Source organism: Leucopleurus acutus (genome assembly GCF_964270905.1).
Source record: "Leucopleurus acutus genome assembly, chromosome: 2".
NCBI lineage: Eukaryota > Metazoa > Chordata > Mammalia > Artiodactyla > Delphinidae > Leucopleurus > Leucopleurus acutus.
In genome coordinates this window covers 77,738,579-77,756,074 of record NC_139143.1, presented here as the reverse complement: position 1 = coordinate 77,756,074, position 17,496 = coordinate 77,738,579, and the positions used below count along the sequence as shown (strand labels likewise).

The 17,496-nt window shown below is 38.8% G+C and overlaps 1 protein-coding gene across 1 annotated transcript in view; it reads right to left on the bottom strand.

The window, feature by feature from the left end:
• Positions 1-1,120: 1,120 nt before the first annotated feature.
• Positions 1,121-17,496, bottom strand: part of CRP (C-reactive protein) — a gene marked incomplete at both ends in the record, with an annotated part of 48,771 nt that continues 32,395 nt past the window's right edge. The window contains 2 exon segments of the mRNA XM_082833715.1: positions 1,121-1,163; positions 1,973-2,114. Of these exon segments, the coding sequence (XP_082689841.1) occupies positions 1,121-1,163; positions 1,973-2,114 (185 nt within the window).

Here is a 17,496-nt window from a genome sequence, read left to right as displayed (position 1 = left end):
TTTTTTACAAGCTACATACAAAACAAAAGCAATAATCAACAAAAATTAATTTAAATCACCTATCCACTGACAACCTCTTTAAGTCTTCCTTCAGCTTTAAAGAAAGCAAAGAATTGGAACCACCTGAGTTGCAAAAGCCTTTGTTACCAATCACTGCAGCCATTCACTTTCTCAATACCAGCACCAGTATTCTCAAGTGTTCCCTTGGTTGCCCCCTAGAAGCAAGCAAGCAACCTGGGGTGTTTACTGTCCACCCCAGGACAATGCACATAGTAAGATCTAGAATTGGTGAGACTGAGGCCTTTCCTTAACACAGTGTGAAAGTGAAAGAGTAGAAGGGGAAGTCGGAAAAGAGAACCTGCAGACCACTGGCATATTCTCAGGGAGATCAATTTTAGGAAAGAAAACATATGGAAATTGAGAATCCAGAATCGTTGTTCCTGTTACTCCTTGGAAGGCCAGGAAAATATTGCCCCAGGTTGAAAACAGGTGGGATAGGTGAAAGGGGTAACACCCTGGTCTTGAGATAAATAAATGCTAACTGCAGAATGTTGAGGCACAGATGCCTAGCTGAGGTGGCAATGACATTCAAAGGATATTTGTGGAACTATTTATCATTCCAGAGATTCCCAGAAATATTTGGCAATAAAAAATGGATTTCTTGCAGTCGATGTGATGGGATCCCAGAGTGTTTGAGCATGTAATTGAAATAGCATCTGATTTTTAAATAGCAGGAAAAAGCTGTTCCCCTTATTCTCTCAATTACCCAAAAGCAACGTGGAGAAGAAAAACAAAATGGCAAACTATCATCGATAAAACCTCAAGATATCCATTACTCTTAACATATTATATGAACCACAAGATATCTGTAACTCTGAACACAATATAAGTGTGGCTACCATATGCAATGAAGATAAAATTGGGGTGTAGGAAGATAACAAGGCAAGATGCATGTGGCTGCAAATAAGAAGAAAATAGGTAAAGAAAGCATCTTGGAATATACTTAAGAAATATGCAAAAGAAGAAAAACATTGAAAGGTACACCATATTCTTAAATAGAAAAACAACATGTTAATTTCAGCACTTTCATAAGCTATGTTTTTATACAATCCCAATGAAACTACCAATAGGGTTTAAAATTAGGCAAGCTGACCATAATGTTCCTATAGGAGAACACAGAATCAAAAATAATCAAGATTATAAAAAGGGAATGAGGAAGAAATGCTCTAGGAGATATTTAACCATATTATAAAAGCTAGAGTAATTAAAACAGTGTGGTGCTAATACATGAATAGACATATCAGTGAAACAGATTAGAAAGTCCAGAAACAAATCAAAAAAAAAATTTTTAAACCATACAGGAATTATAATAAAGGCTAATTTTCAAATTGGTGGAGAAAATATGGATTATTCAATGAATGGTGTTGGGACATCTGGGCAGCAAAGCATTAAAGAAGAAACATTTGGCTTAATACTTTATATTATATAATAGGAAAAATTCCAAATTGAGCAAATATTTAAATTTTAAAACCAAAACCATAAAAGCACTAGGAAAAAAATGGAGGAACATTTTTATCATCTCAAAGTTGGAAAGGCCTTTCTATAGGTGAAGAAAACCCCTGAAGTCACAAAAGAAAATATTGATAAACTCAACTCTGTAAAAATAATACATACACGGAAAAGTCACTATTATACCAAAAGATAAATGACAAACCTGGAGAAGTATTTCCAACTCACATTATATTCAAAAGCCTAATTTCTTTCTTGTATAAGAAACAAAAACGACAGCCAAAGAAAACAAGCGTGAACAAAAGATATCAAAAGACAATTCACAGAAAGGAAAAAAATCAAACAATTCTAAAAATTAAGAGGTATTCGACCTCAGTCACAGTAAGGAGAACGCTAATCAAAACTACAAGCTCTGAGTTTTCACCAGTCATGTTGGCAATGGGCAAAAAGTTTGAGAACTCACCGGAGTGCTCTGGTGGTCTTTGAGCAGCTGTAATCCGACTCCAGGCCCATCCTTCCATACTCTGGGATGCTGGAGCTGTGGCTGCTCACCGTGTCGCCGCTTTGCCATCTGGCGCCCGCATAGGTTCTACCAATAGAAGGTACTGGTGGGGAGCAAGGAGGCTGAAAAAGGAAGAAAGGATGTGCTTCGCCCTCTCAACATCCTGCTCTGACCCACATTACCCCAGCAACTTTTTTCACCTGTGGAGTCAGTGCTTAACCATTGCAGCAGCTGATTCCAGTTTGCAGTTTTTCCATTACTTGAAGAGTCAGCCTGACCTTTCCCCTTTCGGTGAACCATCGCTAACCGATTAGTGCTCCTTCCTCGAAGTCTGGTCCGGGTCCACAGTGTCCCTCCTCCAAGCTCACAGCACCAACGGAATAAAATCCTCCTGTAAAGAGGTCTGCATTTCAATACTGTAAGTTTCCCTCCTCTAAGCTTCTAAGTTTTATTTCAGCCTCTTCATTTGCTCCTCCAGCCTTAGAGATGGCGACTGCTTTTTGCAATTGCTACCTCCCTGGTACCTCGGTATTCTCTTCTTAACAATTTTGTACGGAGGTAACAGTTCTTCACATGAAACTCTGTTTCCGTCATTGGTATGGCATATGATTGGATCTTAACTGGTACAGTAGCCAAAGTTGTGGAGACATAGGCAGTCTCATACGTTATTGGCGTTAACTGATGCATACACACATACACACACACATACACACAGAAAGCTGACAATTTACCATTAATTTCACGTTTAGGAATTTATCACAAACTTACTCATTTGTGTGTGAAATACTGTGTATAAAAGGAAGTTTATTGTAGCTTTGTTCATAAAAGCAAAAGATTGGAGGGGAAGCTAAAAGTTGATCAATAAGGGAATGTTAAATAAATTACAATGTATTCATTAGTGAAACACTTTACAGAAATTAAAAAAAATTTTTTTTTACTTTACATATTGCCAGTTTATTTCTTTGTTCCAGTTTGACAGTATCAACATAATTGATTCTGAAACTGATATGATAGGTACTCAACAGTAATTTTTCTTTCAGTTGTTCTGGTTAGCACAGAGGAGGTTCTTTGTTGATGCCTTCCTAACAACAGCTTATATCTGGAATTTATGTTTTTTATACCATTTATATACAGTTATAAAGATTTAAAGTAAATGTTGGCAGCCGAAGACACATTTTTTTCCCTTCCTTCTGTCACTTACCTGCACAATTCAGGATACCTAACTGATCAAGGATTGTGTGATATAAAGGTAACAAAGCACAAAGGAGCCTATCTTTCTTGCCAAGGTGAGATGAAAGTATTCTAGGGAGATTTCCAGTTAATAACCTCTTGTTTTGGACATAATCAGTACTTTCTCTTTAAAAATGTGTTTTCAGTAGCTCGCTGGAAATAATGAGTTCACATTTCAGGCAAGAAATATATTGTCAAATGTTTGCCTTGATATCACTTGCAGGCCCTTGATATGAATCCCAGGCCAGACTAGCTGGAATCTGGATGGTTTCTAGCACAAGCGAGGATTAAAAATAAATTTTAAAAAGCTCTTTGCTGTACCAATATGGAATGATCTCCAAGATACTGGTAAGTGCAAAAAGAAAAGTGTGAAACAGTGTGTTTTTATGCTTCTGCTTGCATTTTTTAAGTTTAAAAGTATACATGTTTGTGTAGATTACTTCTGGAAGGACATACAAGAAACTGGATACCTAAGGAAGAGGGATGAGAGAGACGCTTAAATTTGCTATATACCCTTTTGCACCTCTTAAATTTTGTAATATATACATGTATTACCTATACTAAAGAAAAAAGTAATGCAAAAATCATTTAAACTATCAAACGGGAGGGGGAAAAGAAATGCAGAGGATTTTATGGTTCAAAATTGCAAACTGTGCAAAAATGTTTACTCTCTCTCTCCCAAGGCCACATTAAAAAGATGTTAAAAGAACAAAAATGACATAAATTCACAACAACGAAGAGAACAGGAGGGAAGCTATTAGCAAGTGAAATATTTCTAAACATTTCTGGAAAAGGAAAAAGCAAATGAGAGGTTCTGAATCTGGGCAAAGGAAACCTGGAATATATGAGGAAGGAGAAGGGAGCTACAGAGCATAGGAGAGTCTACCCAGGAGAGTCTAGAAAAACGCCAGCCTGACTTCAAGACTCTGAGAACCACAGAACTAAAGCCTGAAAACTGTTAACAGCATCACCCCCAACTATCCCTTCCATATGGTTTGACCAGAATACTAGGCAGATAAGTATTTGGCCAAAAATCAATACATAAACAATGGGCACTTTTCTAAAAGAAACTGACCAAAATAGAACAAAGGGAGCTAGTCATGGCCCTGGGGTCCCAAAGATCTGGAAGCCCTTTAGCATCTTACTTAAGGATCCCCAGGCTAATGACTGGCTCCCCACTCACTCACCCGAAAAAAGAAAGTCCACCAGTGAACACACACACACACACACACACACACAACTTTTTCTATGATCTTAATTTTAACTATGATGCATAAAAAGTATTATTATGTACTTGGAAAAGAATGCAGCATGAAAATAAAGATTGAGATAATGAAGGAGAAAAGCAACACTGGAGGCAGCACAGATTATTTAGGGAGCAGAAGAGAACTTAAAAAGGAAACTCAAATATTCTCAGACATTATAATCTCATAGAATGAGAATGGGGGCATTGGTTCCCAACCCCCAGAGTTCCCCAGGTGAAGTCCAAATCTGACCCCTGAATGCAGAGGGCAAGGAGAGACTGAAGAAAGAGGCAGACCACTCCAAGTTGGTAGGTGGCAGATTTAATAAGCAAGAGAATTTACATAGAGGCTTGTCTTTGGTGTCCACAAGATGAGTAGATCTCCACACCTGCCCACCAGAATCTTGAAAGTTTATATAGAGGCCTTAACAGGGTTTATTTGCATATGTAGTCCAAATGCTCTCAGCAACACATTGCTCTCTCCAGGCGGCATCCTTGAAAATGACTCCTAGTATGGGAAGGAGGGCTGAAGGTATTTACATTCCAAGGACAAGGGAGAGGTAAGAAGCCTCCAATTGCCCGGGGCCAGCTACTGGATCAAATGGTGGTCACATCCTCTCGATGACCTCCTCCAACAGGGGTGTTATGGAAATGGAGCAATCAGAGAACCCAAAAAAAAAGCACTTAGAAATAAAAATACATAATTGCCAAATTTAAAAATATTAACAAAAAATTTGAATATAAAATAAAGAAACTGTCTCTGAAAATAGAATCTAAACACAAGGAGACAGAAAGCAAAGTCATAAAAACATCAACCCAGAAGTTCCAATATCCAGCCAATGTGAATTCTAGAAAGAGAAAATGCAGAGTGGGTAATTATTAAAGAAATAATGTAAGAAATTCCCAGAATTAGGTAAACAACTTTCCAGACTAAAATGGTGCACTAATTGTGCAATAAAATAAACGAATAGAAAAATATCTACATCCAGTCCCACATTCTTGAAATTTTAGAACACCAAGTGTCAAGAGACTATCCTAAAATTTCCTGAAAGGAAAAAACAGTTCGCTCAATAATGAGAAGCAAATTGACATCAAACTTGGCAAATCAACATGTATTTTAAAACTTAAACCCTCCAAAGTAATAAAGCAAAAATTATTTTCAATTTAGAATTTGATAGTCAATCTATCAATTCAGTATGAGAAAACAATAATGACTTTTTTTCAGACATGTAGAGACCCAGGGCATTTATCTCCCTTGTATCATACTCTTTCTTGGGAAATTACCTTAAGACATGCTCCAACAACTTTAAGATGTAAACCAAAAAAACAAAAGGTATGCAATCAAAAAACTGGGACTCCAGCCTAAGAGAGTAACAAGAGTAGGAAGATGCATAATGACATCTCCTCAGCCAACCTAGAGAGTAATCAGCCCAGATGAGAAAAAAAGGATAGTTGGCTCCAAAGAAAGAGGTATCAATAGATCGGCGTGGGGTGGTAATGATAAAAAGATACCTTTGGTTTGACAGTATCATTACTGCTGCAAAGACAGACAATATAAGAAAAAAGGCAATTAGAAATTCAAAAAAAAAAAGCTAGAAGGGAAATATAATCATAGGATATAATTTGGCTCTGCAGTGAACAATATTCACAAAATCATAATCATATAAACACTCCTGAGTTTCAGCTTTTGGAATCAATCTGTAGGCAAAGCTCATAACTTTTATTATGTTAATAGATTAGAAGTACTATTAAAATTTAGTAACCTAAAAATGCAGAAGAGAGAGGGAAGTGAAAAGGGGAGGAGGGAAGTAAAAGAAAGTGTAGGGATATTAATGTTTTCATCCAGTAAAATGTAAAGTGAGGAGTAAAGAGATAACTAGGTATAAGAGTGTCTATGATGACTAGAATTTCTAAAGTAAATATTACAGAGTAGTCAACAGACTAACTAACATGGTGATGTACCTTCACTTGGGGGAAGTGGTGAATATGCGCTGACTCTACTTCTATCATTAAAGGATGTCTATACCTCTGGGACAGCATTAAATACACCAACATTCCATTTTAGGGGTCCCAGAAGGAGAAGAGAAGAAGAAAGGTACTGAGAAAATACTTGAAGGGATTATAGTTGAAAACTTCACTAATATGGGAAAGTAAATAGTTAATCAAGTCCAGGAAGCACAGAGAGTCCCATACAGGATAAATCCAAGGAGAAACATGCCAAGACACATATTAATCAAACTATCAAAATTAAATACAAAGAACAAATATTAAAAGCAGCAAGGGAAAAACAACAAATAACATACAAGGAAATCCCAATAAGGTTGACAGCTGATCTTTCAGCAGAAACTCTGCAAGCCAGAAGGGAGTGGCAGGACATTTAAAGTGATGAAAAGGAAAAACCTACAGCCAAGATTTCTCTACCCAGCAAGGATCTCATTCAGATTTGACAGAGAAATCAAAACCTTTACAGACAAGCAAAAACTAAGAGAATTCAGGACCACCCACCAGCTATAAAAAAATTCTAAAGGAACTTCTCTAGGCAGTAAACACAAGACAAGGAAAAGCCCTACAATAACAAACCCTAAACAATTAAGAAAATAGTAATAGAAACATACATATTGATAACTCCCTTAAATGTAAATGGATTAAATACTCCAACCAAAAGTTATAGACTGGCTGAATGGATACAAAACAAAACCTGTAAATATGCTGTCTACAAGAGACCCATTTCAGACCTAGGAACACATACAGACTGAAAGTGAGGAGATGGAAGAAGATATCCCATGAAAATGGAAATCAAAAGAGAGTTGGAGTAGCAATTCTCATATCCGACAAAATAGACTTTAAAATAAAGACTATTACAAGAGACAAAGAAGGACACTACATAATGATCAAGGGATCAATCCAAGAAGAAGATATAACAATTGTAAATATTTATGCACCCAACATAGGAACACCTCAATACATAAGGCAAATACTAACAGCCATAAAAAGGGAAATCGACAGTAACACAGTCATAGTAGGGGAATTTAACACCCCACTTTCACCAATGGACAGATCATCCAAAATGAAAATGAATAAGGAAACACAAGCTTTAAATGATACATTAAAAAAGATGGACTTAATTGATATTTACAGGATATTCCATCCAAAAACAACAAAATACACTTTCTTCTCAAGTGCTTATGGAACATTCTCCAGGATATATCATGTCTTAGGTCACAAATCAAGCCTTGGTAAATTTAAGAAAATTGAAATCGTATCAAGTACCTTTTCTGACCACAATGCTATGAGACTAGATACCAATTACAGCAAAAAATCTGTAAAAAATACAAACACATGGAGGCTAAACAATACACTACTTAATAACCAAGAGATCACTGAAGAAATCAAAGAGGAAATCAAAAAATACCTAGAAACAAATGACAATGAAAACATGATGACCCAAAACCTATGGGATGCAGCAAAAGCAGTTCTAAGAGGGAAGTTTATAGCAATACAATCCTACCTTAAGAAACAAGAAACATCTCAAATAAACAACCTAACCTTACACCTAAAGCAATTAGAGAAAGAAGAACAAAGAAAGCTCAAAGTTACCAGAAGGAAAGAAATCATACAGGTCAGATCAGAAATAAATGAAAAAAGAAATGAAGGAAACAGTACCAAAGATCAATAAAACTAAAAGCTGGTTCTTTGAGAAGATAAACAAAATTGATAAACCATTTGCCAGACTCATCAAGAAAAAATGGGGGAAGACTCAAATGAACAGAATTAGAAATGAAAAAGGAGAGGTAACAACTGACACCGCAGAAATACAGAGGATCATGGGAGATTACTACAATCAACTATATGCCAATAAAATGAACAACCTGAAAGAAATGGACCAATTCTTAGAAAAGCACAATGTTCCGAGACTGAATCAGGAAGAGAAAGGAAATATGAACAGACCAATCACAAGCACTGAAATTGAAACTGTGATTAAAAATCTTCTCACAAACAAAAGCCCAGGATCAGATGGCTTCACAGGCAAATGCTAGCAAACATTTACAGAAGAGCTAGCACCTATCCTTCTCAAACTCTTCCAAAATATAGCAGAGGAAGGAACACTCCCAAGCTCATTCTATGAGGCCACCATCACCCTGATACCAAAACCAGACAAAGATGTCACAAAGAAAGAAAATTACAGGGCAATATCACTGATGACATAGATGCAAAAATCCTCAACAAAATACTAGCAAACAGAATCCAAGAACACATTAAAAGAATCATACACCATGATCAAGTGGGTTTTATCCCAGGAATGCAAGGATCCTTCAATATACGCAAATCAATCAATGTGATAAACCATATAAACAAATTGAAGGAGAAAAACCATATGATCATCTCAATAGATGCAGAGAAAGCTTTCAACAAAATTCAACACCCACTTATGATAAAAACCCTGCAGAAAGTAGGCATAGAGGGAACTTTCCTCAACATAATAAAGGCCATATATGACAAATCCACAGCCAACATCATCCTCAATGGTGAATAACTGAAACCATTTCCACTAAGATCAGGAACAAGACAAGGTTGCCCACTCTCACCACTATTATTCAACATAATTATGGAGATTTTAGCCACAGCAATCAGAGAAGAAAAAGAAATAAAAGGAATCCATATTGGAAAAGAAGAAGTAAAGCTGTCACTGTTTGCAGAAGACATGATACTATACATAGTGGATCCTAAAGATGCTACCAGAAAACTGCTAGAGCTAATCAATGAGTTTGGTAAAGTAGCAGGATACAAAATTAATGCACAGAAATCTGTTGCATTCCTAAACACTAATGTTGAAAATTCTGAAAGTGAAATTAATAAAAAGTGAAATTAATAAATTATAAATTAATAAATTAATAAATAAAATGAAATTAATAAAACACTGCAACATAAACAATAAATGTTTATAAACAATAAAACATTGCAACAAAAAGAATAAAATACCTAGGAATAAACCTACCTAAGGAGACTAAAGACCTATATGCAGATAGTTATAAGACACTGATGAAAGAAATTAAAGATGATACAAATAGATGGAGAGGTATACCATGTTCTTGGATTGGAAGAATCAACATTGTGAAAATGACTCTACTACCCAAAGCAAGCTACAGATTCAATGCAATCCCTATCAAATTACCACTGGCATTTTTCACAGAACTAGAACAAAACATTTCACAATTTGTATGGAAACACAGAAGACCCTGAATAGCAAAAGCAATCTTGAGAAAGAAAAACAGAGTTGGAGGAATCAGGCTTCCAGACTCCAGACTATACTACAAAACTACAGTAATCAAGACAGTATGGTACTGGCACAAAAACAGAAATATAGATCAATGGAACAGGATAGAAAGCTGAGAGATAAACCCACGTATATATGTTCACCTTATCTTTGATAAAGGAGGCAAGAATATCCAATGGAGAAAAGACAGCTTCTTCAATAAGTGGTGCTGGGAAAACTGGACAGCTACGTGTAAAAGAATGAAATTAGAACACTCCCTAACACCATACACAAAAATAAGCTCAAAATGGATTAAAGACCTAAATGTAAGGCCAGACACTATAAAACTCTTAGAGGAAAACATAGGCAGAACACTCTATAACATAAATCACAGCAAGATCCTTTTTGACCCACCTCCTAGAGGAATGGAAATAAAAACAAAAATAAACAAATGGGGGCTTCCCTGGTGGCGCAGTGGTTGAGAGTCCGCCTGCCGATGCAGGGGACACAGGTTCGTGCCCCAGTCTGGGAAGATCCCACATACCGCGGAGCGGCTGGGCTCGTGAGCCATGGCCACTGAGCCTGCGCGTCCAAAGTCTGTGCTCCGAAACGGGAGAGGCCACAGCAGTGAGGGGCCCACGTACTTCAAAAAAAAAAATTAATTTAAAATTAAATAAACAAATGGGACCTAATGAAACTTTAAAGCTTTTGCACAGCGGAGGAAACCATAAACAAGACCAAAAGACAACCCTCAGAATGGGAGAAAATATTTGCAAATGAAGCAACGGACAAAGGATTAATCTTCCGAATTTACAAGCAGCTAATGCAGCTAAATATCAAAAAAACAAACAACCCAATCCAAAAATAGGCAGAAGACCTAAATAGACATTTCTCCAAAGAAGATATACAGATTGCCAACAAACACATGAAAGAATGCTCAACATCATTAATCATTAGAGAAATGCAAATCAAAACTACAATGAGATGTCATCTCACACGGGCCAGAATGTCCATCATCAAAAAATCTACAAATAATAAATGCTGGAGACGGTGTGGAGAAAAGGGAACCCTCTTGCACTGTTGGTGGGAATGTAAATTGATATAGCCAATATGGAGAATAGTATGGAGGTTCCTTAAAGATCTAAAATTAGGACTACCATTTGACCCAGCAGTCCCACTCCTGGGCATATACCCTGAGAAAACCATAATTCAAAAAGAGTCATGTACCACAATGTTCATTGCTGCTCTATTTACAATAGCCAGGATATGGAAGCAACCTAAGTGTCCATTGACAGACGAATGGTTAAAGAAGATGTGGCACATATATACAATGGAATATTACTCAGCCATAAAAAGAAATGAAATTGAGTTATTTGTAGTGAGGTGGATCGACCTAGAGTCTGTCATACAGAGTGAAGTAAGAGAAAAACAAATACCGTATGCTAACACATATATATGGAATCTAAAAAAAAAAAACATGGTCATGAAGAACCTAGGGGCAAGTCGGGAATAAAGACAGAGACCTACTAGAGAATGGACTTGAGGACACAGGGAGAGGGAAGGGTAAGCTGGGTCAAAGTGAGAGAGTGGCATGGACATATATACTCTACCAAATGTGAAAGAGATAGCTAATGGGAAATAGCCGCACAGTATGGGGAGATCAGCTCAGTGCTTTGTGACCACCTAGAGGGGTGGGATAGGGAGGGTGCGAGGGAGGGAGACGCAAGAGGGAAGAGATATGGGAACATATGTATGTATATAACTGATTCACTTTGTTATGAAGCAGAAACTAATACACCATTGTAAAGTATTGTATTCCAATAAAGATGTTTAAAAAAATAAATAAATAATAAAAAATTTTTAAAAAGGAGGTCTATAGATAATGTCTAAAACTGACAACGTAAGAAATAGCAACGTGAGACTTTTAGAGAAATGGAGGCTACCTGCGTAAAAACATAAATAATTGGAAAATTTCAAAGTGATTGCCTATGTGGAGTGGGACTGGGGGTAGAATGGTGAGGCAAGAGACTTGCTTTTCTTTAAAACTCTTCATCTTTAAAGCTATTTTCTTTAAAACTATTTCATCTTTTAATTGTCAGCATATATTAGTTGGATAAAATGCATATATGTCCATTAAATTTTGAAGGTAGTGTTAACTTCACATATTTGTAAGGTTTTGGACATTAGGGTTTCATATAGATGGGGGAAATGTGAATAGGACCAGTAAATATCTTATGAGATCATTTAAACCGAACTAATAATCTTTAGTTTTCTAGTTTAGTTTTTCAACCATTTTCTTCAAGGATCTCAATGAAAAGAATGGAGCATTTGAAAACTCTACGAAATTTCCTAGCAACTCACAAATAAAGCTGTTCCTTGAATTCCCAAAATGTTAGTGGGTTAAGATAGGAAAAAAAACACTGAATAAGACATGAGACCTGGATTTAGACCCCACTTCTGAATCTGACTCGCCATATGGCTTTTAGAAAAGCCATCCTCCTACCTTAACCTTGGTAAGCTCCTCTGCAAAGTGAGAAGATCGCTCTAGATTATTGTATCTCAAAGGAGGTGCTGTACTGTGGGCAAGTGGATAAAAGAGTGAAGGATTTCCCGAAAAATTCAAAACACATTCCAGTTTGCATTGCTCTCATTCTTAGTATTTCCTCGTAGGCACATCATATCCTTTTACTCATCTGTAACTTACAAAGCCTTTTTTGTATTGGGTGTGCAGGACACATTTACAGTGGGGATTCCCACCACAGTAATCTCCTGTAGGCAGCTGATTATCTCCTCTGTACTACAAATGTCAGAGAAAGCAACCCACTGTCAGTATCCCCTCATGTCTTGTACTGATGCCTCTAGGAACTGCTACCTTTCTCTCGCCCTCCTTTAAGTGTCCCTGTGTTTTTCATAGTGGATAGAGCTGAAATGGCTCTAGGCATCTTCCACACTAATATTCACCATCATCATTCTTCCTTTTATGTTCTTTATTGCCATTCTCTTTTCTTTCTCTCACTCTTCTGTTGCTTCCTACAGCTTGACCCTAGTTCAGCTCCTACTGGGTGCCACTGACTGAAGGTCATTCTGCCCTTGACACCAAGTGTGTATAATTCTATACTCCCTCCTGCAAAAACTAGGAGAGTGGCTGCTTCTAGTGTTTTTCTATCTCCTACAAGGTCTCTCTTTGGTTGACTCATCCTGGGTCCCCTTCCTCAGTCCTAGGACCTCCTCCAGACATTGACCTCCCGCATCCTTACAAGTGAGGCCACAGCACACACTATTTACCTCTCAGCAAAAGCCACATTTAACTTTCTGTCAGAGAAAATACAGGCTTATTTTTTTAATAATTTTTTTTATTTTTATTTATTTATTTTTGGCTGTGTTTGGTCTTCGTTGCTGTGCGCGAGCTTCCTCCACTTGCGGCGAGCAGGGGCTACTCTTCATTTTGGTGTGCAGGCTTCTCATTGCAGTGTCTTCTCTTGTTGCGGAGCATGGGCTCTAGGGGTGCGGGCTTCAGTAGTTGAAGCACATGGGGTTAGTAGTTGTGGCTCACGGGCTCCAGAGCGCAGGCTCAGTAGCTGTGGTGCACAAGCTTAGTTGCTCCGTGGCATGTGGGATCTTCCCAGACCAGGGCTTGAACCCACGTCCCCTGCAATGGCAGGCGGATTCTTAACCACTGTGCCACCGAGGAAGCCCTACAGGCTTATTATTGATGAACACCCTAGACCCGAATCCTAATCCCAAACATTCTCCCAATGCTGTATTTTCTCTTTCTTCAAGCATAAGGCCCCTATACCATCCTGGGTACAATTTTGAACTGACAATACATAAAATGCCAATATAAGCTGGTGCTCCTGAAGTGCTTTTAGTCCACTGAACTCAACATCCCAAGAGAAAGAATACTACTGAAGCCTTTCTCTTGATGCACAGGAACAGAATAAAAAGATGTTCTGAAAAAAAAGTAAAAGATGTTCCGGGCTTACTTTTTTTCTTTTAACTAAATAGCAAGTATGGATAAACTCACCTCTATTCAGAAGAAAGAGAAAAAGATAAAGGAAAAAATAAGTTCTAAGAAAAATATTGAACACCAAAGAAGGAATAAAAACATAAATAGACACTTCTAAACATTTGCCCTAGAATACATTAAACTATTTGATAACAGCTTATTTGCCCTCTGGTAGAAACAAGAGAAAATTAGGTCCCTGGCTTGATGGAAGACAATCTTTAAACCTTCCCAGGTTTTCTTCTCTTTTTATTCAAGTGGAGACCTCAACTTCCTTTGTTGTCCTAATTATAAACTTTTATGATTAATAATATCCTTTCCTACACCCTACACTTTTATCCCTTTAACTCAAGGAAGAAGTCTAGATCAGTGCTGTCCAATACAGTAGCCACTAGCCACATGTGGCTATTTAAATTTAAATCAATTAAAATTAAATAAAATGTAGAATGCAATTCCTCAGTCACCCTAGCCACATTTCAGGGACTCAGTAACTACATGTGTCTAGTCGCTACCATATTGGACAGCACAAATTAGAATATTCCCATCATTGCAGAAAGTTCTACTGGACAGTGCTGGTTTAGGGGAATTCTTATTTCAGTCAAGGCTGATTAAAGTCCCTTTGTAATAATGGTATGGAAAGGTAACATCGCCACAGAGGATTTAAAAAACTCGGAACCAAAATGGCTTGCACTTTTACATGGGGTTAAAACTCTCAGTGCTATAAAGCAAGATGCAAGCAGTCCACATATGAAAGGTTGGAACACTGACTTGGATGTATGTGTTTATGGACACTGTGAGATGGAACAGGAAGAGGATTATTGAAATATTACTGATAAATAATAAGTCTGGCATATATAAGCTGAATGGACAGTACTCATGTTACCGACCAAGGTTCTTGCCTGCTTAATCAATAGAAATTTATCAGAGGACAGACAGGGAATTCCGGCAAGGCTTTATTGGGACTTGTGCTGTAGCACGAGGGAGCGAAAACAAGTACCAGGTTTCCTTGCTTGCTCCCTGAGTAGGGGGCAAGCTGGTTCCTTATATGGGGTGAGGGTAGGGGTGGGTCTAGGGGTTGGGCCAGAGGCGTGGCTTAGGAGGTGTGCCCACCCCCTTGGTGGTGCTGTGTGCAGGGGGCTATGTGCACGCACAGTACCCTGCTTTTGCTCCTGGCTCCTCAGAAGTGGCAGTTGCATTTTTGTATCTTGTTGTTCATAATTTGCCCCGACTGCACATGCATGCAGTTATTTTTAGTCCCTTATAGTTTCTTTGTATTTCGTTGCTCGAGGAGATGTTTGTCCAGGTACAAGCACTGCAGCAAAGGATCCCACGTCCCAGGTCCCAGCCTGTCTCACTCAGAGGCAGGGTGGAAAGGCAGCATGGACTGACCACTGTAGGAATACAGTACATCGTACAGTACTAAATTCCCTAAGCCAGTTTTTTTGAGATCAGCCCTGGACTCAGAGAGTGACAGCTATGAAAAGGTGAAGAGAAGAGGGGGATTGGAGTAGGATACTGTAAGACCAGCATTCTGTTTCCACTATAGAAACTCACCAGCCCCAGGGCCACTGTGTATGGTGTGCAGGCTGTTCACTACACATGGGTGTCTAGCTGAGGGAGGGAGTGGGGGCTGTTATCTCCCCACACTCCACTCACCAAGCCGTTCACCCAGCATAGAGTTAATCCTCCATTCACACAGAAATACCACATGGACTAGCAGCAGTCCAAATGAGCCCTGTGAGGTTTTTTTTCATTCCTCTTCTTTAGGATCTCCGTTGTATCTTCTGTCAATGAATGTGATAGGCTGAATAGCCTGTCTATGTATGTCCTAATCCCTGAAACCTGTGAATATGTTACCTTTATAGATAAGGATGTTGAGATGGATAGATTATGCTGGTATCCAGGTGGGCTCGATATAATGACAAGGGTCCTTCTAAGAAGAAGGCAGGAGGTCAGAGAGAAGAGAAAATGCTATGCCATTGCCTTTGAAGATGGAAGAAGGAGCCACAAGCCAAGGAATGTAGGCAGCCTCTAGGTGCTAGAAAAGGCAAGGAAATCAATTCACCCCTAGAATCTCTAGAAAGAACACAGCCCTGTGGACACACCCATTTTAGACTTCTGACCTCCGGAGCTGTGAGATATTAAATTTGTGTCGGTGCTGTGTTAAGCCAATAGATTTGTGATAATTTGTTACAGCAGTGATAGAAAACCAATACAATAAGGATGCGGGATTATGTCTAAAGTCCTTTTCAATGTAAAACATAAATTCCATAATTTTGATTCCTTCTGAGAAAAGCACAACATATAGATCGCCTTTCACTTAAGAAGAAATGTTCATTCATTGATGTTAATGAAGAAGAGAGAGGAAAAGAAGTCCAGTGTCCACTCTGCAGCCCTCCAGGGTATAAAGGCAAAAATTCCTCAGAGTCTGAGACACGATGCTGGTGAGGTGTCATCTCCAGTGGGCATGCTCAGGACTGCTGCTGTGGGACAGGGTCACAGCCCCAGGACGGCAGCTGGGGCTTGGTGAACACTCCACCGTGAACCCCATACATTGGCGCCCCCCCAACACAGGAATCAGAACTGAAGGTCCACCTTCAGTGGTGGACCTTCACAATGATAGACATTGTTAATCTCTTCTGGTGACATCACAAATTCCCACATGTTCACATCTCCAGTGTCTCCCAACAAGGACTGGTTCTTATCAAAGACCACTTCCCCCAAAAAAGATATCTGCTTCTACCCCAGAATGATGCTTGCCTCTGTCCTCATAAAGTGCCCCTTCTCCAGACTCCTCCTCAGCATGGGCTTCCCATCCACCCAGAGCTCAACAATTCCCGAAGCTTCTCTCAACTCCCAGATGTGCAGCAAAGCAAGAATGGCCTGGAGACCCAGAAGAGGGCTGCCACCCCACTCAATGAGTGCCATAGACATCACTCTTTCGCTTATGAGGGAGTCTTATTAGCTTGGGCCCAGGCATCACAAAAAGAGGCTGCACCCCCCAGGCAGGCAGTGTAGACCTGGATTAACTGATGAAGACCATTGGTTTCTTTATTTGTGCTTATCTGGTTACATACGATTTCTCTCTCTCTCTCTCTCTCTCTCTCTCTCTCTCTCTCTCTCTCTCTCTCTTTCTCTCCCCCCCGCCCCTGGAAAACACAAAAGGCTTTTGTGCCTATGTCTGTGGAAGAAAAAAAAAAAGGAAGAAATAAGAAATTATCAAAAAAAAAAGTTGAATTGTATTATATATATATTATTATATTTATCAAGGAAAATATTGGAAACTAGAGATTTACTCTGCCTCTTCTCCCCAATTCTGTGTATTCTCAGCTCCGTTCACCCTCTCCTGAGCCCACACAAAGCTTTTCAAAGTCACAGCCCAGTAGACCAGAGCTCAGGCATAGGCTGGAGCTGCAAACAGACTGCTGGGCAGTGGCCCAGGGGGCTGATAAGATCAAGGAAACTGAGAGCTTTGCCAGCTTCACTCTTCCTGTTGTTCTGGATGGTGAGGATGTTAGTGGCTGAGTTCTTAGAACCTATATGTCTTAGACAACCTCAACTCCAGATATTAGCTAATGTGTGAAACATTTTCCAAAACTACCTCTGAAGGCTTTGTTCTGGGGCAAAGGGAACAGGATCATTCCCAAGTTGGGAAAATGACAAGCAATTTATTAGAGATCTCAGGCATTCCTGCAGCTTCAAATCTCTATAGTCATGCTTGAAAACTTGGGGAAAATTCATTCTTTCTACCAGTT